Source organism: Diceros bicornis, chromosome X, assembly GCF_020826845.1.
Source record: "Diceros bicornis minor isolate mBicDic1 chromosome X, mDicBic1.mat.cur, whole genome shotgun sequence".
NCBI classification, from domain to species: Eukaryota; Metazoa; Chordata; class Mammalia; order Perissodactyla; family Rhinocerotidae; genus Diceros; species Diceros bicornis.
Genome location: NC_080781.1, coordinates 119,147,824 through 119,172,369, shown reverse-complemented (window position 1 = coordinate 119,172,369; position 24,546 = coordinate 119,147,824). Strand labels below are relative to the sequence as shown.

The following is a 24,546-nucleotide window of genomic DNA, read 5'->3' as shown; positions in this document are numbered from 1 at the left end:
GTGTTCTCCCTTCATGTGTCTCTGTGTCTCCTTAGAAGGACATCAGTCATATTAGATTAAGGGTACCCTACTCCAGTATGACCTCATCTTAACTAATTACATCTGCAACAACCCTATTTCCAAATTCAGTCACATTTTAAGGTACTGGAGGTTAGGACTTCAATATATCTTTTGGGAGAAGACAATTCAACCAATATCACCCAAGACCATACTTTTATCATTTAAATACTTTTGAACTTGTTCAGATTTGTTTTATGGCCCAAAATATGGTCTATCTTGGCCTATATGCCATGAACACTTGAAAAGAATGTGCATTTTGCTGCTCTTGGGTGGAGTGCTATATAAATGTCAATTGAGTTATGCTGGTTGATAGTATTGTTCAGGTCTCCTCTCTCCTTACTGATTTTCTGTCTATTTGTTCTATCAGTTACTGAGAGACGAGCGTTGAACTCCCCACATATAATTGTGGATCTATCCATTGCTTTTCTCATGTATATCAGTTTTTGCTTCATGTATTTTGAGGCTCTCTTTCTGTTGTTTCTTGTTTCTTGTTACTTTGTTTCCCTTTTCTTGCCTTTCTGTGGGTTATGTGAACATGTTTTTAGGATTCCATCTTGATTTATTTATAGGTTCTACCAGAACCACCAACATATTCTTAGCTGTGAAACCATAGAAACAGCAGCAACCTGGAGGCTCCAGCTTTCCTTAGACCTCTCCACAGTTCCCTCTTCACTGTCCCACTTAACTGAATAAACACGCTTGGCTTCTCAGATGTCCCTGCAAACTCCTATTTGTTCACTTATGCCAGTGCTTCAGCATGATTAATTAGTGACACTTTCTCGGATCTTCTGACCCTCCAACTCCTTCCAAAGTTGTGTAAGATCCAATGCCTATTTTTAAAAGCCTTTATTCCATAAAACATATAGTCTCTCTGCTTCTCTGGCTGAAACCTGAAGGAGAACAAGAACATGTGGAGAGAGGTGCCCAGACATTCCAATTATTCCAACTTTCATAGCCAAGGCCCCACATGTATGAGTAATGCCATCTTAGATCACTGAAATTGGTAGTTAGAAGTAAAGTGCTATTGGAAAAAAAAAAAAGTAAAACCAGTGCATTAACTTTGAGACTGAGTGGTGGTTGGAGGCTAGAAAAGCAGCAAGGAAACTGTTAGTGAAGGCTGGGAAATGGGTGAACAAACTGTAGTATAATCTGTAAAAGTGGTGAGGAAACTGCAATAGAAGGCTGGAAAAATGGCATCCCATGTCGTGTAGTAGCAAAACAATTGGCAAAACTATCACCTGCAAAATGGAAGATGGAAAAAAATGTACCTAATGAAATTGTGTATCTGGCTAAGGAGAATGTCTGGTTATGCAGAATGTTGATAGCGTCATTTGACTTTTAGTTGCACATCATAATGCACAGAAAGAGAGATGTGAAGTTAGCATAATTTGCAAGCAGAATTTTAGAGGAAATATAGAAGAGCCAAGATTTTCTCAGTCAGGAAAAAAAAAACTGTTTCATATCCCTAGTTTTCTAAGCCAGCAAAGATTAAGAGTGTAACTGTGAGATCTTTTGTGAAGATCCCAGAAAGACGTAAGTTGGTTTCTAATAGACCCTTCCAGATAGACAGAGGGCACTGTCCCATAGCCCTTGACATGCTACCCAAAGTAGAGAGAAACTCATCTCAAAAAGTGTTGTGGATATAACTTCTGTCCAATGGAGTGGACTCAAGTCAGATTCATATGAAACCCACAAAGTTTTTAAGAGAGTTGAACTAGCGAAACATCTTCAAATTGATCTAAGAGGTATTGAGATCGGTCAATTTGCAAATTTCCCCTGGGCCTTCAGCTGTCTGTGGGCAGGGAGCAGGCTGAGAAAGCTATTAAGCTGCAAACACAAGTCATATAAAGTATGACCCATGGGGGGTAAGCCAAGAGCCCAGAGGATGGAAATAAGAGCTATAGATAACAGTGGACTAGGAAGCCACTCCCAGGGAGCAGAATCAGGATCTAATCACGGATTTCTCTGCTTCAAGAATAGGGCGACCTGGCAACATGTGCCCAGGGGGATTCCAGAGTTGTTACGGGCCAGTGACTCCTTTGTACCTCTCTTTTCAAATGGGAGTGTTTATTGCAGTTATCTCGTCCCTGTATCACCACTGTATGTTGGGGGACAGTGCAGATAACTTGCGTGGCACATTGTATTTTTCCAAAGATGGCCATAAATATATAGATCATCCCACATGCTGTTCTCACAATGTGACATTGACAGCTCTCCATCAAGATAGTGGTATCTGTGTTCCTTTCTCTTGAACCTGGGTGGACTTTTGCAACTGCTTCAACCAATAAATTGTGGTGAAAGTGATGCTGCATGACTTCTGAGGTTAGGTCATAAAAGACAACATAGCTTTTACTTGGCTCATATGCTCTCTCTCTCTCCTTGCCCTTGGAATGCAGATACTATGTTGCGAAGAAGCCCAGTCAATATGGAGAGACCAAGTGTGGATATTCTGGCTGACCAACCCAGATAGGCTCCTAGCCAGCGGCTAGCATCAATTGCCACACATGTGAGTAAACAAAGCCTTAAGATGATTCCAGCCTCCACCTTCAAGTCTTCCAACTGAAACCTCAGATATCATGGAACAGAGACATGCCAAACCCTCTGAATCCCTATCTGAAACAGAAGCCAAGGAGGTAATAAATGATTTTGTTTTGTTTTACCCCTAAGTGTAGGGATAATTTGTTACATGGCAATAGATAACTAATGCAAATTGTTTTATAGTTCATAAGTCTCTGGAACAACAAGAAGCTACCTCTGGATATGATTGCAGATGAGACAAAATCGTGGACTTTGAGCTGATGCTATAATTGGATGAAACTTTTGGGGTCTTGGGAGAGGTAAGCATATTTTGCATATAGAAGGAAAATGAATCATAGGGACCAGAAGGTGGACTGTGCCACATTGTTATATTAATCACCACCAATGAACAATACCTCTCTTTATCCACGCCCTTGGTTAATCCTCTCCTATATTGACTCTGGGCTTGACCATGTGACTTGCTTTGGCCAATGTGATGTGAGCAAAATCTTGAAAGTACTTACATTTTGGGGGCTTGCCCTTTCTCACTGCTGGGAACCCTAAGACCACCATGTGAAGATGCATGGCCTTACCTCCTCGAGGATGTAAAAATTCATGGAAAGAGAGCCCAATTATCCCAGCAGAGGCCCCAGAACTAGCCAGGCAACGAAGGGGTATAGTCATGCAAGACAGCGGGGCCAGCATGAGCAAAGGTACAGAGTCATGAGCCAGCAGGCTATGTGCAGAGGACTAACTAAAAGCAGTTCTGTATTATGGTAGGGTCAAGTTTGAGAGGTGGTATGGCAAGAGTGTCTTGGAGATGTAGCTAGGGACCAAGTCACAAAGACATTTTGTGCTTTGTTTTCATTCTTCCTGAGGGTCATTACGGGTTTTAAGCAGGGGAGAGACATGACAAGTTTGCAGTTTAGAAAGATCACTTTGGTGGCAGAATGAAAGATAGAATGGAGAGGTGAAAGGGAGATATTAGGAGGCCGTGATAATGGTGTGGATAAGAAATGATGAGTGCCTTGAGTGGAGCAGTGGTAAAAGAAATGACAAGGAGAGAAGAGATATGGGAAATGTTTAGAAGATAAAAACAGTAAGACTTAGGGATGGATTGAATGTCAAGGTTGTGGGGAAAGAGAAGCATCTAGGAGCATTCTCTGGCTTCTGCCTTGAGTAGAAGTTGTATCAGTCACTGAGGGGAGAAATACAGGAAGAATTACGAGGTCTTTGTTTTTTCTGTTTCAGTGAGGGGAGATTGAGTTGAGTTTTGAGTATGTCAATTTCAGTCACTTTTCAGACACCCATGTAGAGATGTTTGACTGGCAGTAGAGTATATCACCAGGATAGAGTATTAAATGCAGTGGTTGTAATCCTATACGTGGGATTAAAACAAGAATACATGTAAGAGTGCAGTGTACTGATTAAGAATACAGCTTTTGGGGTCACTTAACTTGGATTCAAGACTCAGCTCGATCACATATTAGCAATTGCCATTGTGAGCAAAGTCTTCACCTACAGAGATGGAGAAAATATAGATAGGGTTGTTGTAAGGATTAAATGAGGTGACTGTTCAGCATAGCATCTGAAATTAATAAGTTCTCAATAAATGGTAGGTATTGTTAATAAATGCCCAAGAGATAACAAAGAAGTGGACCCAAAACATGGAGACAACAAATGGCCAACAAGCATATGAAAAGCTGCTCGACACCACTAGTCATCAGAGAAATGCAAATAAAAACCACAATGAGATATCGCTTCACACCCATTAGGAGAGCTACTATCCCCCCTCCCAAAAAAAAACCCAGAAAATAACAAGTGTTGGTGAGGATGTGGAGAAATTGGGACCCTTGTGTACTGTTGGTGGGATTGTAAAATCGTGCAACCACTATGGAAAACAGTATAGAGATTCCTCAAAAAATTAAAAATAATTACTATATGATCTAGCTATCTCACTTCTGGGTATATATTCCAAAAAAATTGAAGTAGAGTCTCGAAGAAATATTTGCACTCCCATGCTCATTGCAGTACTATTCACAATAACCAGTGGAAGCAACCGAAATGTCCATCGGTGGTTGAGTAGATAAAGAAAATGTGGTATATACCTATAATGGAATATTATTCAGCCTTAAAAAGGAAAGAAATCCTACTACATGCTACAGTGTGAATGAACCTTGAGGACATTATGTTAAATGAAATAAGCCAATCACAAAAAGACAAATACTATATGATTCCACTTATAGCACTTATAGAAGGTATCTGAAGTAGTTGAATTTATAGAAACAAAAGTAGAATGGTAGTTACAAGGAGTTGGGGGGAAGTGAGGAAAGGGGAGTTTTTTAATGGGTAAAGAGTTTCAGTTTTGCGAGATGAAAAATTCTGGAGGTCTGTTGTACAACAATGTGAATATACTTAACACTACTGAACCATACACTTAAAATGGTTAAGATGGTAAATTTTATGTTATGCATTTTTTAGCAGAATAAAAACATGCATTAAAAAACCATGGAGACAAAGTACAAACTCCTGACACAACAGGTGTAGTCTCAGCCCTTAATGTATTTACAATCTAGTGAGCTCCTAGGCAACAGGGACTATGTTTTACTCACTGTTGTATCCTCAGCACCCAGCACAGTGTCTGGCATAGAGCAGGCACTCGATAAACATTGGCTAATCTAATGAGAAGGCAGAAATAAAGAAATAGAAGAAAGGGAAAGAAAGGGAGGGAGAGAAGAGGAGAGAGATGAAGAGCCCAAGACAGGTAACAGGAAGACAAGGGAAGAAAGCATTGACCCCTGGAAAAACCAATGTGTCCTAAATGGGACCTGATGGTGTGCCTAGGGGAAGGGGGAGGCACAGCGTCTATAAAGGGGGCAGATATGGAAAGCCAGGCCTCTGGCCCTAGTACAAACTACACAATCACTCGTGGACATGTGTTGAACAGAACCATAGCTCCTTGGGGGCTAGCAAGAATTAGAATTACAGCCAGCTACCCCCTGACGAAGCGTGATACATTCTAGTTTAGTTTAAATGAGGGCATTGGTTTCAGAGAGAAATGCAATCTCCATTGTGGCCCTCTTACAGGCCTCTTGGACCACTTTCCCAACTCTGACGCGCTTAACCCGCGAGGCTTGAGTCCTGCGCATGCGCCGAATGTTTGGGCCTGGGCAGCAAGAGCTGCTCCCCCTCCCCTCCCTGGAGATGCCCTGCTGGGGCGTCGCCCATTAAAGACGTCAGCGCTCCAGCCTGGACGCAGCACAGTGAGGGGCGTGGCCTGGAGGACGCGTTACCCTGGTGACCAACTTCTTTGCGGCCCAGACTTGATCAGGACCTAGAGCGGGAAAGGTGTGCGTGAAGAGGAGAAACGAAGACGGTTTGCTGCTCCAGCCCCCGGCCCCCTGGGATGGGTGGCCATGGACCTGTACCTCAGCAACTGCCGTAAGGCTGCCCAAGCCGCCGCCACTAAGGCGGCCGCCAGCAGCCTAACGGCCGACAGGGAGCAGTGCGACACCGTGAGTGGTGGCCAGTCCGTCGTCCTCCTCCTCCCCCTGGCTCCTGGGCGTTGTCTGGGGAAGGCAGGCGGACAGAAGGGGCGGAGATGTCAGCAGAGCATGAGGGAGAGGGGCGGGTCCTTGACGACTCAACTTCCGGCTCCCAGGCCCAGGGCAGCCAAGTGGCTAGAGCTGCCTCTGGCCGGGACTGGCCTTGGGCGGGGTCCAGAGGTAGGACTGGTGACCCCGGGAAGCTGGGAGGCCTTCCGGGTTGTCGGCAGGGGGGGGTTCTTTCAACCCTGAATGTATGAGTCTTTGGTTCATTTGGAGGTATTAGCCCATTGAAGTGTGAGTAGATTGGTCTAACAGTAAAAGAATGGTTCTAGAAAAAAAGACAAACTTTCTAATTGTATCTGACAGAGCTCGCAAAAAACACCCATTCCGGAGGTCGGAGCAGCTCATCTATTAGATCTTCCTCTTGGAGTCAAGCTGCCTGCTATCCCAGGAAGCAATAATGTATTCTATACTACAAATATAAGTGAAAAAGTAAGTTTTAATGTGCCTAAGTGATTTTCTTTACACTTTTCAGCTTGCCGTTAAACTTGAAACACTGCTGTGGTTTTGCTTTGAGTCAGCTTCACTTGCGCACACCAAGTTAAATGAGTTGAAGTGTTGAGTGTCTGAACCTCACTTTAATCATACAAGGCCCCATGATATACCTCAGCCCCCCAATGCAGCCTTATCTCCAACCCAGAGTCTCAGCTCCTAAAGGTTGGAGTCTTTTCTGTCTACCCACACATACCATGCTAATTCCTACTTCTGTGCCTTTGTCCATCTGACTCCTGAAACCTGGCATGCACTCTCCTTCTTGCCCTTCATTTTGAGCCATTTTTCAAGACCTTCTGTAGGAAGGCTTTCTCAAGTGTCACAACACCAAATTATCTCATCTTTCCTTAGAATTTACATTGCCTTTGGTCTGCACTGTCTCACTCAGCACTGAATCAGTACTGTTAGTGATTCACTGTGCTTCACTCACATTGTTACTCATTTTAAGTCCTCTGCCTAACACCCCCCAATCTTGTCCTTAGCTTTAGGCCAAGCCTGAATGAGGTTCAGAACTTTCTGGGTGAGTGTGTGCTTTGATCACAATAGCAAAAGGTTCTACGGGAATAACTGTGACATCCTTACCCTTCCACTGTCTAGGGTGTCATCAAGGATGAGTAGGGGCTCCTTAGTATTTCTGATACTTGTCTAATATATATGATTTTTTAAAGTTTTATTGCTGGAAAACAATGTAATTTCTCTTTTGAAAACAAATATGTTCAGCTAAATATATGCCATCCTCACAAATTGACTGAGTCACACTCCCACAAATCAGCTTTCCTAAAACAAACTCAGAACCTATTTCACTGCTAGTAATAACACTCCTTTTTAGTTTGTAACTATAGCCCTACAGTTGGTTTCTTCCTCAAATATCTTCTGTTTGCCATATTTCTATTCTGTTCCTCTATTATTCACTTATTAGCTACTTCTTCCAGATTTTTTCCTACACTTAATTATACTGATTCTCTCTATACTTTATTATATTTATTCCCCCTAAGTATGTGCATTTAATGATGATCAGGCACTACATTCAACTCCTCTAAAGACTAACTTTGTGGGATCCTTCTTTGTCTTTTAGCAGGATCTCCTCAAGGAAGTAAGACTTAATATTTACACCTTTAGTTTTTTTAAAGCTCATTTTACCCTCACGACCACCTTGTGAGGTGAAGCTATGATTTATCTAAGGTCACAGGTCGATAGTAGCAGAGTTCAGACCAGAACCGCTGTCTCTTGACTCTTAGGCCATACTCTTTCACCTGACCTTGCTGCTTCCAGAACTGTAGACCACTTTAGCAGAGCACTACAGAAACGGGGAATTTAAAGGTCTTTCAAATTGTTTTGAATGTAAATGGAAACGAAATTATAGTATTCTACTGCCTTGTTTTCCATAAGATTAAAATGTAACAGTGTAACCTACTGTCTTAGCTATGCATGAATCCAAACCTGACAACTGATCCTATACTTCAACATCTTGATGCTACACTTATTTTCAAGTCATTTATCTATAAATTAATTTGCTTGTTAGTATACTATACTTGGTATAGTATACTATACTTGTTCACAAACTCCTTAAATTGGTTTTATTGTAAAGTTAATAGTAAATACTTTGCCAATTAACTTATACATTTTGCTTTCAAAAAGAGATAACATGTTAAGTGAAAAGAACAATTTGCATACTTTTAAGTCTCCCCTATGATCTTCAAATGGCAGGTAGTGATGATATAATAGACTGGTCAGTCCAGGGAAACCAATTATTTTAATTGACAATAGAAAGCTTACCCTGGCCTTAACGAATGGATTTGTTCTTTCTTGATAGGTCAGTAGCCCAGGTTTGGTCAACACATACCTGTCACCAAAAGTCACCATCTAAAAGAAGCAGCAGCAACAGTCAATCCACTAATTGCAGCATTGTTTCAATTGCCATCACTGTTGATTGTTTCTCTTCCAGGAAAGATATGGGCTTCCTGTCTAGTCTCACTGTAAATTAACTCATTGCCGAGAAGGATGTTCTTTGCCTTTTTAAGGAAACATTGATAGTCAGGAAATCCAGCTTCCTGATATAGGTCCCTTGGGAGAGACAAGAGGCTGGCATCAATCATGTCAGAAACTTTCAAAGGAAGCTTTTAAGTGGAAAAAGAAAGCTAGAACCCTATCGTGACCCTCCTGCCTGCCCCTCTGCCTATTTGTGAAGCATCCTACCTACCTTGAAGGAACTCTTAGGGCCACACCTCAGTCTTCAGGAATTGATCTGAGGTTGAGGCTACCACCTCCAGCCTAAAGACAGGTCTGGTAGAGAAGAAAGGCAGTTAGATTTACCCAAATCAGTCCATTGTCTGTATTCCCTCACTTCAGATTCTGCTTGCATGTTTTATTTTCAATGAATAGCCCAATCATTTCAACAAATGAGGTTTAAATGTATGATTTCATTCATTTTACATATATAATACTTTTGAATCTGTGTGTTTGCAGCTTTATCAACCTTCTTATGATTTTAACCTGACTGATCCTTATTGTCGACTTTTGGAAACCAGCTATAAAAGTCTGCACGATCCACATTTAAAAGCATACTACAAGCGAAAAGATACCCTGAGGAGATTAAAGAAAGGCGGCTACATCACCAGCAATAATAAAGTGGGTTGAAGCCTACTTCATGTTAACCAACAAAAACCTAGGGATAGACAGTTGCTTCTGTACTTCATTAGGAGCCTGTATCAACTTTTAGTGGATCACTAAAGGATACCTAATAGAAAACTCAATGAATTACTCAGTAGTTGGGTAAAGAGAAGTCAGGCAGCTGTTGTTTCTAAATAAAACTACTTGTTCCCACTTGACCTTTTTTCTTTGATAACAGCAAAAGATAAGCACCAAATGATTTGAGTATGTGAAGATGTACACACGTTTATTTATTTATTTTCTCCCAGCTGTATTGTAGTGCCTTTCCTCTGGCTCTAAAAGTAATAATGGCACTGTACACCCATAAAGGAGTATTTCCTATACCCTCTGAGAAGACTAGAGACAAAATAAAAACCTAACAGAATACAGCTTGATAGAATACATTCTTTTGGGGGTTAAACATCATTATTTATACTAGTGTTTTAGTAACAAATTCATTGGGAATAGTAACTTTCTGATTATGATGTGAACCATATTATTAAAATAATGTTATTTAGATAGAAATTTCCTGGTGATAACAGCAATTATAGAGATACTGCTTTCCAATTTGTTACCAACATGTACTATTATTACCCTTGATCCCAAAATTATTACTAAAATGAATGTTCTTATGACTCTTCTCTGGAAAGTTTTATGATTGTTACAACTTTCTATTTATATGTTTGGTTTTTGGTTTTTGTTTTTATAGGTTGTATGTACCTTGAAGGAATTGAATAAATACAGGCAGTATCTTACCAGTTTAAAATTAGACTTTGAAAGAAACTATATAAAAGAACAAGTAAGTTAAATACTTAAATTTGCTTTATTTGGGGCCTATAAGAAAATTTTTATGTAGGGTTTGAAAGAAAGGTTTGGTCCTCTGCAGAATATTTTCTTATAATATTCTGACCTAGAGGTATTAAAAAATCAAATAAGATCTCTAGAGATCTATAAGAGATAAAAATGAGACCTTCACCTTTCATTTACAGAGAGAGAAATTTTCGCTTGTCTGGAATGGAGCCACACTAGACTTTAAAGCAGGTTAACAGAATTAACTATTTGTAAAGTACAGGAAGTTTACCAAACCCGAAACATAAGAAGGCATATCAAAGGACAGGTTTATTTCTGGCCCATATAAAAACTTTAATTCTCTTTTTTTCTCTCAGACAATGATTAAAAAGCAAGTAAATAAATTGTATGAAACCAAGAGAGCCTATGACAATTATGAAAATGGACAGTTCCAAAAATGGCTGTTACAGGAAAGTACAAAAGTAACTCCAGACCAAGAGCTGTTAATAAAGAACAGGTACGACTGAAGTTAATGCATATTTCGTGGACATATTGTGGACACCAGAAAGGTGTAAAAGTACTAGAGAGAACTGAAAGAAGGATGAAAAAAAGTATAAGACACTATTTTACCCCCTATAGTCTTCAAAGTAGAGAGAAAGGAAAGGAGATTAAGAGGTAACAGGCATTGGGAATCTTGGTACAAGGCTAGGGAGGAGAGTTTCTACCTGAGAAATTGGAGTCACTAGGAGCTCAAGAGGTAAGGCAAACTGATATTTGAAGAAGAAATCCAAAGTATAGATCCTTGAGTTTGGGAAACCCAAGTCCATAGTAGCAGAGGGAAAGAAGGTGTCTTGAGCACGTTTCAAACTTAAGTTTAAGGAAATTACTGCAAGGTCAAAAAGGGAAACTTGCTAGAACTTTATCTGATGCTAATATAAATAGGTGTTGTTCACCAACCAACTGTGTATGTTCATTCAGCTATTACCCACACACATTCAATATTACCGTTGAGGCCAAGCTGATGCCCCAGAAGGCAAACGGATGAGTTATAGTGCTTTAGCTTTCTCCTTTATCAGGAGTGAGGGCCAGTTCTCTATCACCTGGCTCTTATATTCCATGAATTCATGTCACAATATGCCAGAATAAATACTGATCCACCAGAGTCTCAGACTTGTGGTCTGAAGACCTGTCTATTACATGACAAGTCGTTCAAGGACTTGGGAATTACAGAGAGGCCAGTACTTAGATATTCTTAAAGGAAATTCCAATCTACTTGTTTTTTGAAGTCAAACCTTAGGTTGATTTCAGCTGTCTTTGGAAACTCATGTTCCCAAAACTCCTCATTTATGAATAATCTCTGTGTCAAATGCTTTTAATGACTCTGTTCCACATTTTGCCATTGTCCCAGCCACAATAACAGAGACTTGTATAACAGAGAGTCTGGTAAAATGATTAAAGCATGGTGAGTTGGTGGATCAAGCTAGCTTAAAGGTCCCTGAAAAACTCTACATTTCCTGTAGTTCGAGAAATAAAAAGCAACCCAGAAAGTGGTTTGAGAATATCAAAATAGATAATACCATCATAAGGGAAACACCCAATTTACCTTCACTTATATTTGCACTTTTACATAGATATTTACATATGATTAGTAGAGACTTAGACAAGGTTGAGCACACCGCAGACAAGCAGAGCTCACTCCAGATGAAGAAAGAAGACAGACAACATCGGGACCACATTAGAAGAAAACTTAATCTCCGTAGACAAATTGAGGAGGTGAGAAAAACCAAATTTTAAATACTGCTGGGGAAATTGTATATGGTTGTTTTATTTATAAACATTTTTAGCAGTCCCACTATACTACTCGAAGTTATTTCAGTCTGAAAAACCTGCTATTAAAAATAATAATAACTTGGGCCAGCCCCGTGGCTTAGCAGGTAAGTGCGCGGACTCCACTACTGGCGGCCCAGGTTGGGATCCCGGGTGCGCACCAATGCACCGCTTCTCCAGCAATGCTGAGGCCGCATCCCACATACAGCAACTAGAAGGATGTGCAACTATGACACAACTATCTACTGGGGCTTTGGGGAAAAAAAGGAGGAGGATTGGCAATAGATGTTAGCTCAGAGCCGGTCTTCCTCAGCAAAAAGAGGAGGATTAGCATGGATGTTAGCTCAGGGCTGATCTTCCTCACAAAAATAATAATAATAATTTTAAAAAATAATAAACCACTATTAATCTTTTATCATTGTTATAATAGACAAGCTTTAGTGAGATTGATACCAGAAATTATATATCTATTACATTACAGTCACACCTCATCTGCTTGTAAAGTTTTAGAATTTAAGTTTAGTGAAAAATAATCATGCCTGCATTCTCATTCCTCAAAATTCAAGCAAGGCTGTTTACTTAGCTTCTCTGTCGATGTACACTTAAGGGCAGCAGATTACATATGCTATACTCCCCTGAGTCCAGCATCTTTCTAGAGACGTGTTTGGAGCTAGGCTTATGCTTGAATTAAGTTTCCAATATCAAAATAATTTCCTTCCTTTTGCCATTCCATTGCATCCCCCAACACATTCCCAATACAAAAAAGTAAGATAAGCCCATTCTAAAGCCAATGTAAGATTTTCATTATGATTGAGCAGGTTTCTGTAAGGCCCTTGATTTGATCTAAGTTGCTTATTGGCAAAATACGAAAAAAAAGATTATGAAAGAGAACCCCTGCTGACTACTGTAACATTGTGCTCCTTAGGAATGGAAGACAAAAGAAATGTTACTTCTGACAAAGATTGAAGAAGAAGTAAAAAGAGAAGCAAGAGTTGAGGAACAACGTCGAAAAACCAGAGAAGAAAGTTACCAGAAGGTAGAGTGAACTTTTACCAATAACTTGGGCTATTTGAGAAAAAGCTTTTGCAAATTTTGATATTTTAAAGTTTGAATTGTCAGAAGTGGCCTAAACTCACCAGGATAGCTATTGATTGAGAGACCCAGGCTGGTCTGCAAGGGGACCAGTCTCCAGAAAGTAGGCAATAAGTTAAACTAGATCTAGTTGTTAAAATATATTCTTCGTGCTAGACAACAAAAGGAAACTTACCCTAATACCTTCCTAGGTTTATCCTCATTGTGACTTTAGAAATCTAAAGACAGGAACAAGGGCTCCCTTCAAATATACCATCATATTTGAAATATCTGTTTTGCATTTTCCAGTGGCAAGTTGATATTAAATTTTTAAACATATTAAATACGTATTTTTTAATATTTTAGAAACGAGCACTTCTAGAGAAAAAAATCGCTTATCATTTACAAAAAATGCAAAAGAATGACCTTAAGAGAGAAAAACTGGAGGCAAGTACAATCGAAAACAAAGGACAAGATGAAACAGAAGGTGAGAGAGAGACAATAAAAGACAAAATAGTTAAGTAGAACATGCATATCTATATATTAAATATCAGTGGCTTTGTGAAACCCCTCTGTGCTTATACAGTGAGGTCACAAGGCCCTTGCAAAGGGAAATCCTAGAAGCTCACACTACCTTTGCCAGGCACTGTGCAAGGCACTTCCCAGTTACAGCTCAAGTTGTAAAGAATATACAGACACACACACAAGCACACACATATATATATATACACAATATATTACATTACATACATTATAACAAATTAAACACTTCTATAAAGTGGCTCAGTAGACAAGACTCCTTACTGTAGATTTAAAAAGAAGCCAGCAAGAGGAGACAGAGCAAAAAAAAGATAAGACAGAGAGAGCAAAAGAGAGAGACAGATATATATACACACACACACACACATACAGAGACAGAGAGAGAGAAAAGGAGCCAGTAAAAGAAAACATTACCAAAAAAAAAAAAATAGACTGGAACAAACAGAGAGACAATGAAAGAAAAAATATAGAAAAAATAGAAGAAAAATTTTAACTGAGGATCAGTAAGAAAAGATTATACAAAACAGAAAGAGAGCAAGCTAGTAAGAGACAGAAAAAACAGTTTTCTTAAAAAAGGAGATAAAAGAAGAGACATTTAAAATATACTAAGCAAGAAGTAGAAATAGAAAACAAATGAGAACAAAAAGGTTAAAAAGGAAGAGGCAGTAAGAAAAGATGGTACAAAAAGAAAGAATGAAATGGAGAGAGGGAGAGGAAGAGAATGAATGAATGAATAAGAGAGAAAAGGAAAGAAAATTGAACACACACATACACGGTGAGAGAGTGGGAGGAAGACAAAGGCAATGAAACAAATAAGAGACAGAGACAAGGAGAAGGAGGAAGAAAGACAAACAGGCAAAGGAAAGATAGACAGAGTGTGAAAGAAAGGCAGCAAGAAAAAGACAGAAAAAAATACAGGAACAAAGGGGGGGAGGGAGAGAGAGAGAGAAGTTTAAACAGGATAAGTCAGTAGGAAAAAGTAAAATAAAGAAAAAGAATGTGAGAGTGAGAGAGAAGAATTTGAAAAAGAGGAGCTAATAAGAAAATCAAATACAATTGGGAGGAGGGGTGACAGAGAGAGACTAAAAATAAGAAGTCAGTAAAATAAGACAAAGATAGATAGATAGATAGATAGATAGATAGATAGATAGATAGACTTTAAAAAGGAGAAGTCAATAAGAAAAAATAGTACAATGAAGATAGACTGAATGAAAGAAAAGGACACAGTAGGGGGGAGAACAGGAAAGAAAGAAAATATTAAAAAGAAGGAGAAGGTAAGAAAGGCAGTAAAAGGAAATATGGAAAGAAAAAGCAAAAAAGAAAGAAAAAGAGAAAAAGACAAGAGTGGAATGAAAAGGGGAGAAATAGAGACACAGAGCAAAGGGGAGAGAAAAAAAGAATAGTACAATCAGGAAAGGGAAAGATTTAAAAAGTAGCAAAAGACAGTAACTTTAAACAAGAGAGAGAGCGAGAAAGAGAAAGAAAATATGAACAGATTTTCAAAAGGAAGAGCTAGTAGCCAATAAGAAAGGCAGTATAGGAAAATATAGAAAGAAACCTTGGAAGAAAGAGGGAGAGAAGGGAAAGAGTTAAAAGAAATATAAAGAGAAAGCAAGTAAATAAGATGAATTAAAAAAGAGGTGTCAGTAAAAAAGGAGGACAAAAAAAGATAGAAGGAAAGAAGAGAGAGTGAGAAAGAGAGAGGGAGAAGGAAAGAAAACAGTTTGAAAAGAGAAGCCTGTAAAAAGAGAATAAAATAGGAGGGAGAGGGAGGGAAGAAAGGGAGGAAAGAAGAAAGGGAGGAAGGCAGCCATGCAGGCAAGCAAAGAAAAGAGAAGGAGAGTGAAAGAAAAGGAGTGAGAAGGAGGTATTGGGAAAGGGAATAAAGGAGGAAAGGAAGGAAAGAAAAAAAGTTTAAACAAAAGATGAGTCAGTAGGAAAAAGTAAAATAAAAAAGAAGAGCGTATGGGATTGTGTGAGAGAGAGAAGCTCGAAAAGGAGACAATAAAAAACTGTAAAATAAGCAGATAGATGATAGATAGATAGAGCCAATTTTAAAAGGAATAAAATAGGAATAAACAAGAATATAAAACAAGATAGTAGAAGAGAGTTAGAAAGAAAGAGAAGGAAAGAAAAAAGTTTAAGAATAGGAGCCCCTAAAAAGTGATTAAAAAAAAGGAAGTAGAGAGGATTGGAGGAAGTGAGGAAGAGAAGCGAGAGAAGGGAATGAGGAAAGAAAGGAAGGAAGGAAGGCAGAGAACATGGACAGAACCAGAATGAAAGGGGGCAAGTAAAAGACAAAGGGAATAAAACAAGAAATAAAAAAGGAAAGAAGGAAGGAAGGGAAGTTTTAAAAGGATAGGACAGTAGGAAAAAATAAAATAAAAAAGAAGAGAGAATGTGATTGTGTAAGAGAGAGGTTTGAAAAGGAGGAGCCAGTAAGAAATTCAAGTACAATTCAGGGGATGGGGGCAGTTTACAAAGGAGGCTTGAGTAAAAAAAAAAAAAAAAAAAAAAAAAGTGTAAAATAAACACTATAGGTAATAGGCAGATAGATAGATCTAACTTAAAAAAATAAATAAACCAGGAACAAAGGACAGTACAAAACAAGATAGCAGGAAAGAGAGTTAGAAAGAAAGAGAGAAGAAAAGAAAAAGTTGAAGAGGAAATCACAAAAAGTGAGTAAAAATAAAAAAGGAAGGAGGGGAGGGAAACAGAGAGGAGGGAGAAGGGAGGGATAGAGGAAGTGAGGAGGAGAGGCTAGAGAGGAGGGAGGGAAGAAAGGGAAAGAGAAGAGAAACAGGGGCCAGCCTGGTGGCATAGTGGTTCAGTTCAGTGCACTCACTTCGGTGGCCCAGGTTTGCAGGTTTGGATCCTGGGCGCAGACCTACACCACTCATCAAGGCATGCTGTGGCAGCGACCCACATACAAAATTGAGGAATACTGGCACAGATGTTAGCTCAGGGACAATCTTCCTCAAGCAAAAAGAGGAGGATTGGCAACACATGTTAGCTCAGGGCCAATCTTCCTCACCAAAAAAAAAAGAAAGAAAGAAAACAGAAACAGAGAGAAAGTGAAAGAGAGCAAGTAAAAAACACAGACAAAAGCAATAAAAGAAGAAAAGGTGGGGAAGAAGAGAAAACGAAGAAAATTTTAAAAGGGATGGGACATGGGGCCAGCCTGGTGGCATAGTGGTTGAATTCGCACACTCTGCTTCGGCGGTCTGGGGTTCGCAGGTTCCGATCCTGGGCGAGGACTGACGCACCGCTTATCAAGCTATGCTGTGGTGGCATCCCATATAAAGTAGAGGAAGATGGGCACGTATGTTACCCCAGGGCCAATCTTCCTCAGCAAAAAAAGAGGAGGATTGGCAACGGATGTTAGCTCAGGGCTAATCTTTCTCTCACACACACACAAAACAGGTGGGACAGTATGAAAAGAATAAAATAAAGGAGAGAGAGAGAGAGGATTGAAAGGAAGGTGCAAGTAAGAAAATTAAGTACAATATGAGGGTGGGGAAGTTTTTAAAAGTCACTAAAAAAGAGAGTTAAATAGAGATAGAGATGATTGATACCTAGATAGATAGGCGTATAGACAAGACTCTAAACAGGAAAAGTCAGTTAAAAAAACAGTCAAGATAAATAAAAGAAAGTTAGAAAGAAGAGATGGAGGATGTAAGAAAATCAAGTACAATCAGGGAGGGGGTAAAAAAATGTTAGTTTAAAAATACACGAAAATAAAGATAGATGATAGATAGATAATAGATAAACATGAACTTTAAAAAGAAGCCAGTAAAAATGACACTACAAAAAGAATAGAAAATTAGAAAAAAGAAAGAAAAAAGTTTAAAAAAATAGAGCCAGTAAGAAATTCAAATAAAATTTTGTGTTGTGTTGAGGTACAGTTAAAATGTAAAAGTCATTTTACAAAATTTGTCAAAAAATACAATAAAATGAAGATAGATGATTTGATGGCTAGATATGCAGACAGGTAGAGTTAGGACTGTAAAAAGAAGGCAGTAAAGGGGCCAGACTGGTGGCATAGCTGTTAAGTTCCCGCGCTCTGCTTCAGCGGCCCAGGGTTTGCACGTTTGGATCCCGGGCGCGGACCTGCGCACCGCTTATCACGCCATGCTGTGGCAGCATCAGATGGGAACGGATGTTACCCCAAGGCCAATCTTCCTCAGCAAAAAAGAGGAGGATTGGCAACTGATGTTAGCTCAGGGCTAATCTCCCTCAAAAAAAAAAAAAAAAGCCAGTAAAAAAGACAATACGAAAAAGGAAAGTTACAAAGAGAGATAGAAGGAAAGAAAGTTTAAAAACTGGAGTCAGTAAGATGAGCGTAGAAGCAGGAAGGGAGAGGGAAGTGAAGGAGGGAGGATGGGAGGGAGGGGAGGAGGGCAGTTAGAGGGAGAAAGATAAGAAGGAAAAAAGCAATGAGGGACAAAGGAGAGGAGAGAGAGTGAGTGGAGGGAAGGTGGGATGAATGATGGGAATCAGGGAGCGGGAGGGACAGGAGGAGGGAAAGAGAGGGGAAAGGGAGGGAGGGAGGAAAAATGCATGCAGACCAGCAGGCAAAGAAGACAGAAAAGCCAGAGAGAGAGAGAGGGTCCTCAAGAGGCATACAGAAAGGGAGGGAAGGAGAGAGAGGGAAGGAGAGGGATGGAGTGAAAGAAGGAAGGAAGGGAGGCAGGGAGGAAGGAATCAAAGAAGGAAGGAAGAAGGGAGAGGGCAAGAAAGAAAGGTAAAAAGTATAAAAGGGATGAATAACTAGGAAAAAGAAGAATAAAATAGAAAAGAAGAAAGAGACAATGTGAAAGTGAGAGACAGAAGGAAGTGTTTGAAAAGAAGGAGCCCATAACAAAATCAAGTAGAATTGTGAATATTTTGCAGGCATAGAGAGACATTTAAAAAGTGAAATTCAGTAAAATTAAGATGAGAGATGATTGCTAGCTAGCTAGATGATAGATGGATGCAGGTATGTAGAGATAGATAGATAGATAGATAGATAGATAGATAGATAGATAGATAGATAGATGAAGGAAGGAAGGAGGGAAGGAGGGAAGGAGGGAAGGAAGGAAGGGAGGGAGGGAGGGAGGGAGGAAGGAAGGAAGGAAGGAAGGAAGGAAGGAAGGAAGGAAGGAAGAAGAAAAAGGACTTTTAAAAGGAGTAGCCAGCAATAAAGACAGTACAAAATAGAGTTCAAAAGAAAGAAAGAAAGAATAAAAAGTTTAAGTAGAGGAGCCAGTAAAAATTGAGTAGAAGAAGAATGGAAGGCAGGCAGGCAGAAAGGAAGGAAGTAGGGAGGGAGGAGGGAAGAAAAGGTTGAAGAGAGGATGGGTAAATGAGAGAGAAAAGAAGAATGGAAAGAAAGAAGAAAGGAAGGATGGAGAAGAGGAAGGATGGAAGATAGGTGGGCAAAGTAAAAAAGACAGTGAAAGAAAGGGAGCAATAGACATATACAAAGAGAATGAAGGAAGGGAGGGAGGAAGAGAAGAAGGGAAATAGAAAGAAACAGTGAATGAGAAAAAAGAAGGAAAAAAGGACAAGTCAATACAAAAAGTAAAATAAAGGAAAAGAGATTAAATGAGAATGAGAAAGGTGTTCGAAAAGGAGGAACCAGTAAGAAACTCAAGTACTGTTGTCTGTGGATGTCAAAGAGATTCAAAGATTAAAAGCAATCATTTTTTTAACAAACCCTAAAATATAGATAGAACGATAGATGGTAGATAAATTAGGTAGATAAATTAGACAGACAGATGGACGGAACAGACTATAAAAGGAAGTACCAATAAAAAGGTTAAAAAAAAGTACAAGAAAAATAGAGCAAAAAAATTAAAAGCAGGAGCCAGAAACAAAAGGAATAAAAGAAGGTGGGAAGGAGCAGGGCGGGGGGAGGGAGGGATGGAAGGCAGGCAGGCAACTTTAAAAAGGATAAGTCAGTAGGAAAAAGTAAAATAAAGGAGAAAGAATTTGAGAGTCAGAGAGGGGAGTTTGAAAAGATGGAGCCAGTAACAAATTCAACTACAATTGTGGGGGTGAGAGATTTAAAGAGTAGAAGTCATTGAAGAACACAGTAAAAGGTAGATAGATAGATAGATAGATAGATAGATAGATAGATAGATATAGATAGATAACAGATAGATAGACAATAGATAGATAATAGATCAGAATCTAAGAAGAAGCCAGTAAAAAAGACAATAGAAAAAGATAGGATTAAAAGAGAAAGAAGGAAACAAGTATAAAAATAGATGGTTGTAAAAATACAGTAAAATCAAGCAAAGAAGGAAGGACAAGGGCCCGGCCTGGTGGCGTAGTGGTTAAGTTAATGTGCTCCACTTTGGTGGCCCAGGGTTTGCAGGTTCGGATCCTGGGTGCAGACTGACGCACTGCTTGTCATGGCATGCTGTGGCAGCGTCCCGTATAAAGTGGAGGAAGATGGGCACGGATGTGAGCCCAGGGCCAATCTTCCTCAGCAAAAAAAAGAGGAGGATTGTCAACAGATTTTAGCTCAGGGCTAATCTTCCTCACAAAAAAAAAAAAAGGAAGACAAGATGCGTGCATACATGCAGGTGGAGAAAACAGAAATACAGAGTGTTAAAGAAAGGGAGTGAGAAAGAGACACGGGGAATAAAGAAGGAAGGGAAGGAAGAGACAAAACAAAATGAGTTTAAATGCTATGAGTAAGTAGAAAAAGGAGTAAAATAAAGGAGACAAAGTGAATGAGAGTGATAGAAATAGGGAGAGGAGATTGAAAAGGAGGAGCCAGTAAGAAAATCAGGCCACTATGGGGGGGTGGGGCGGATTTAAAAAGAAGTCAGGGGGCTGCCCGGTGGCGTAGTGGTTAAATTTGCACACTCTGCTGCGGCAGCCCAGGGTTCGCAGGTTCGGATCCCAGGCACAGACTGACACGCCGCTCATCAAGCCATGCTGTGGCGGTGTCCCATATACAAAATAGAGGAGGCTGGGCATGGATGTTAGCTCAGGGCCAATCTTCCTCTCCAAAAATAAATAAATAAATAAAAAGAACATTAAAGATAGATATATAGATGATTGATAGGTAGGTCTGTAGGTAGACAGACAGACTAGACAGACATTTAAAAAATTAAAAACAGAAGTCAGGAAAATAGACAGGAAAGGCAGAAGGAGGGAAAGAGGGAGAGAGGAATGAGAGAAAGGGGTGAGTGAAGAATGTAAGGTTGGGGGGAGACAGGAGTGAAAGGAGGGGGCAGGCATGCAAGCAGGCAAAGAAGAGAGACAGTGAAAGAAAGGAGAGCTAAAGAGACATAGAAGAGAATAGAGGAAGCGAATTAGGAAGGAAGAGGTTTAAAAGTATAAGACTCATGTACAGTTGGGAAAGGAGAGGAGAAAGACAGATTTTTTAAGTCAATAAAAATACAGTAAAATGAAGATAGATGATTGATAAGTACCTAGGAAGATAGGTAAGTAGATTGGTAGACATATAGGTAGATAGAACTTTAAAAGGACAATCCAGTAAAAAAGACAGTATGAGGGAGGGAGAGAGAGGGGGAGAAAAAGAGAGAGAGAAGTTTAGACAGGAAAAAAAGTTTTAAGAAGGAAAGAGGAAGGGAGAGAGGAAGGGAAAGAGGGTAGGAAGGAAGGGAAGCAAGAAGAGAGGAAGGAAAGGGAGAGGGAGGGAAAATTTGGGAAGGGAAAGGATGGAGGGAGAGGGGAGAGAATGGACAGGGATGAAGGAAGGAGATAAGGAAGTTGACAGTATACAGTCATGCATTGATTAACAGGGATACATTCCGAGAAATGGATCCTTAGGCGATTTAATCATTGTATGAACATCATAGAGTGTACTGAAGGAGAACAAAATTTACCACCCCAAAATGTGTCTCTTTAACATGAGATTATCTTAGGCTGATTGTTTTTAAGAAACAAAAGACTCAGAAAGTTTTTCTCCTTACCTCCCCCTTAACCGCCTAAAAGAATTCAGCAAAAAATCTGTTTCAGGAAGCCAGCTATCACCTTAGCATTACATGAACCAGGTGGTAGACAGGGAGGAACTTAGAAAAACCTGTTTGTTGGGCTCCCCTTTGTGTTCTTCTGTTTCTGTGTGGCCAAACACTTGTTTGCTCCTTTTCACCTACCTGTGAATTGCCTTCCTTCCCTTTGAAATCCCTGACTCTCCCCACCCCCAACATCTTCTTTTGTCTTTAGCTGAGGATGGCATTTAAGGCAGTGGCTTCAGCCATTTTGGTGAGTGACAGTTTTCCTGGGTTTCTCCTGTGTATACAGGTTATTAAACTTTGTTTTTCTCCTGTTAATCTGTCTCATGTCACTTTAATTCTTAGACCAGCCAGGAGAATCTAGGAGAGTAGAGGAAAATTTCTTCCTTCCCTACAGTACTGACACAAACCTAGATGGTATAGCCTCACACACACCTAGGCTATATGGTACTAATCTTAGAGGACCACCATCACATATGCTGTCCGTCATTGATTGAAACGTCATTATGCAGTGCATGACTGTTAAGGCAGAAAGAGAATTAAAGAAAGACGTAGAGAAAAAAATGAAATAAATTGATCTTTAAAAGGATGAGTCAGTAAGTAAAAGAAGAAAATAAAAAGAGATGAATATGCGAGTGAGGGTGAGGAGGCGTTTGAAAAGAGTAGTCCACAAGAAAATCATACACTTTTGTGTGTATGTGATATAAAAAGTAGATATTAGTTAAAAAATGCAGTAAAATAAAGCTAAATAATGATTGATAGCCAGATAGCTAGACAGCTGCGTTAGTGTGTTGGTAGATGATAGATAGATAGTTTTAAAAAGAGGAACAAGTAAAAAAACAGTATAAGGAAAAAGGAAAGAGAAAGGGAAGAAAGGAAGTCAGGAAGGCAGAGAAGGACAAAGGGGAAAAGAAAGGGATCAAGAAAGAGAGAAAGAGAATAAAAGAACAAAGGAACAAAGAATGAAAAAGATAGAAAGTAAAGTTTACAACAGACTAGTGGGTAGGAAACAGAAACATCAAAAGAATGAGAGTGAGAATGGAGGAGTTTGAAAAGAAAAGCAGGTAAGAAGATCAAGTACAATTGTGGAGGGTGGGGGATAGTTGAAAAGTAAAATTAAGTTAAAAGTAAAGTAAAATGAAGGTGGATAGATAGGTAGAAAGAAAGAATGGACCTTAAGAGAAGAAGTCATTTAAAAGCAATACGAAAGAAGAAAGAGAGTTACAGAAGACAGAAGGAAAGAAAAAATTTAAAAAGAGAGGTCTGTCAAAAAAAGTCTAGGAAGAAGGGATGGTGAGAGGGAGGAAATGAGTTTATAAAGGATGAGTTGGGGACAAAAGAATTACATAAACAAGGAGAGAGAGTGAGAGAGAAATGAGTTTGGAAAGGAGGATGCAGTAAGGAAATTAAGTGTAATTGTGTGGGGCGGGGGAGAATTTTAAAAAGTAAAAGTCAGTACAAAAAGATAGCAAAATGAAGATAGAAAGATAGATGATTGACAGCTGAATAGGTAGCTGGGTAAGCAGGAAGCTATGTGTGTAGCTATGTATGTAGGTATATAGATATAAAAACAGAGAGAGGGAGGGAGGGAGGAAGGAAGGACAGACTAAGTAGAAGCCAATAAAATAGGCAATACATCCAAGAAAGGGAGAGAGAGCTATAAAACAGAGAGTCGGAAAGAAAAAAGTTTCAAAATGAAGAGCCAGTAAAAGGAAAGAGAGAAGGAGGGTGGGAAGGAAGAAGGGAAAAGGCAGGGGAAGAGAAGTTTAAAAGGGATGAATGAGGCTAGAAAAAGTACTAAAATAACAAAGGAGAGACAATGTCAAAGAGAAGTTTGAAAAGGAGAAACTAGTAAGAAAATTAAGTACAGTGTGAAGGACACGGAGCAAAAGAGCAATCTAAAAAAGAAGTCAGTCTAAAAATACATTAAAGTTAGATAGATGGATCAATCCATCCATCCATCCATCCATCCATCCATCCATCCATCCATCCATCCACACATACATACATACATTGATACACAGCTACATATAGAGCTGATTTTTAAAAGGAGAAGCCAGTAGTAAAAACAGGACAAAAAATAAAGTGAGAAGAAAGGGGGAAAAATTTTAAGTAGCCAATATAATGAGAGTAAAAGAAAGCAAAGAAAGGGAAGGAAGGAAGGGGTAGATAAAGGGAAGGAAGGGGCACAAAAGAAAGAAGTTTATAAGGGAAGAGTCTCTGGGAAAAGGAGTAACAAAGAATGTGAACAGGAGAGACAGAGGATGCTGAAAAGGAGAAGCTAGTGAGAAGATTAAGTACAGTCATGGACAGGAGCGAGAGAGATCTAAAAAGAAGTAGTTAACAAATACAGTAAAATAAAGATAGATAGGAAGATTAGATAGATAGGAAGATTAGATAGATAGATAGATAGGAAGATAGGAAGATTAGATAGATAGATAGATAGATAGATAGATAGATAGATAGATAGATAGGAAGATGGGAAGATGGGAAGATTAGATAGATAGATAGGGAACAGATTTAAAAAACAGAAGCCACTAAAAATGGCAGTACAACAAAAAAGAGAACTGCAGAAGAGAGAGAGAAAAAAAAATTTTAAGTGGAGCCATTTAACAAGTATAAGGGGAAGGAGGGGAGGGAGGGAGGGAGAGGAGAGATGAAAGAAAAAAAGTTTAGTTAGAGATGAGTCTGTGGGAAAAAATTAATTAAGGAAGGAGAGAGTATGTGAGAGTGAGAGGGAGGAGCAGTAAGAATATCGGTACAATTGTGTGTGGTTGCGATTTAAAAAGTAGAAGTCAGTAAAAAGACAGTAAAATAAACATAGATACATGATTTATAGCTATATAGACAGCTAGGTATGTGGGTATGTACAAAGCAACATAGATATATGATTGATAGAAAAGAAAGGAGATAGATAGATTCATACATGCATACATGCATGTAGACAGGACATTAACAGGCAGAAGCCAGTAAAAAAAGGGAGTTAGAGAGAGAAATGGAAGGAAAGAAAAAGGTTT

General features: G+C 39.3%; 1 protein-coding gene across 1 annotated transcript in view; it reads left to right on the top strand.

Moving 5' to 3' along the window:
- Positions 1 to 5,855: 5,855 nt before the first annotated feature.
- The window catches only part of LOC131400355 (fibrous sheath-interacting protein 2-like), an 82,758-nt gene continuing 64,067 nt past the window's right edge, over positions 5,856 to 24,546 (top strand). Inside the window, 8 exon segments of the mRNA XM_058535110.1 lie at positions 5,856 to 6,092; positions 6,492 to 6,617; positions 9,144 to 9,305; positions 10,036 to 10,125; positions 10,493 to 10,632; positions 11,747 to 11,888; positions 12,868 to 12,978; positions 13,380 to 13,500. Of these exon segments, the coding sequence (XP_058391093.1) occupies positions 5,994 to 6,092; positions 6,492 to 6,617; positions 9,144 to 9,305; positions 10,036 to 10,125; positions 10,493 to 10,632; positions 11,747 to 11,888; positions 12,868 to 12,978; positions 13,380 to 13,500 (991 nt within the window). The 5' untranslated portion in view covers positions 5,856 to 5,993.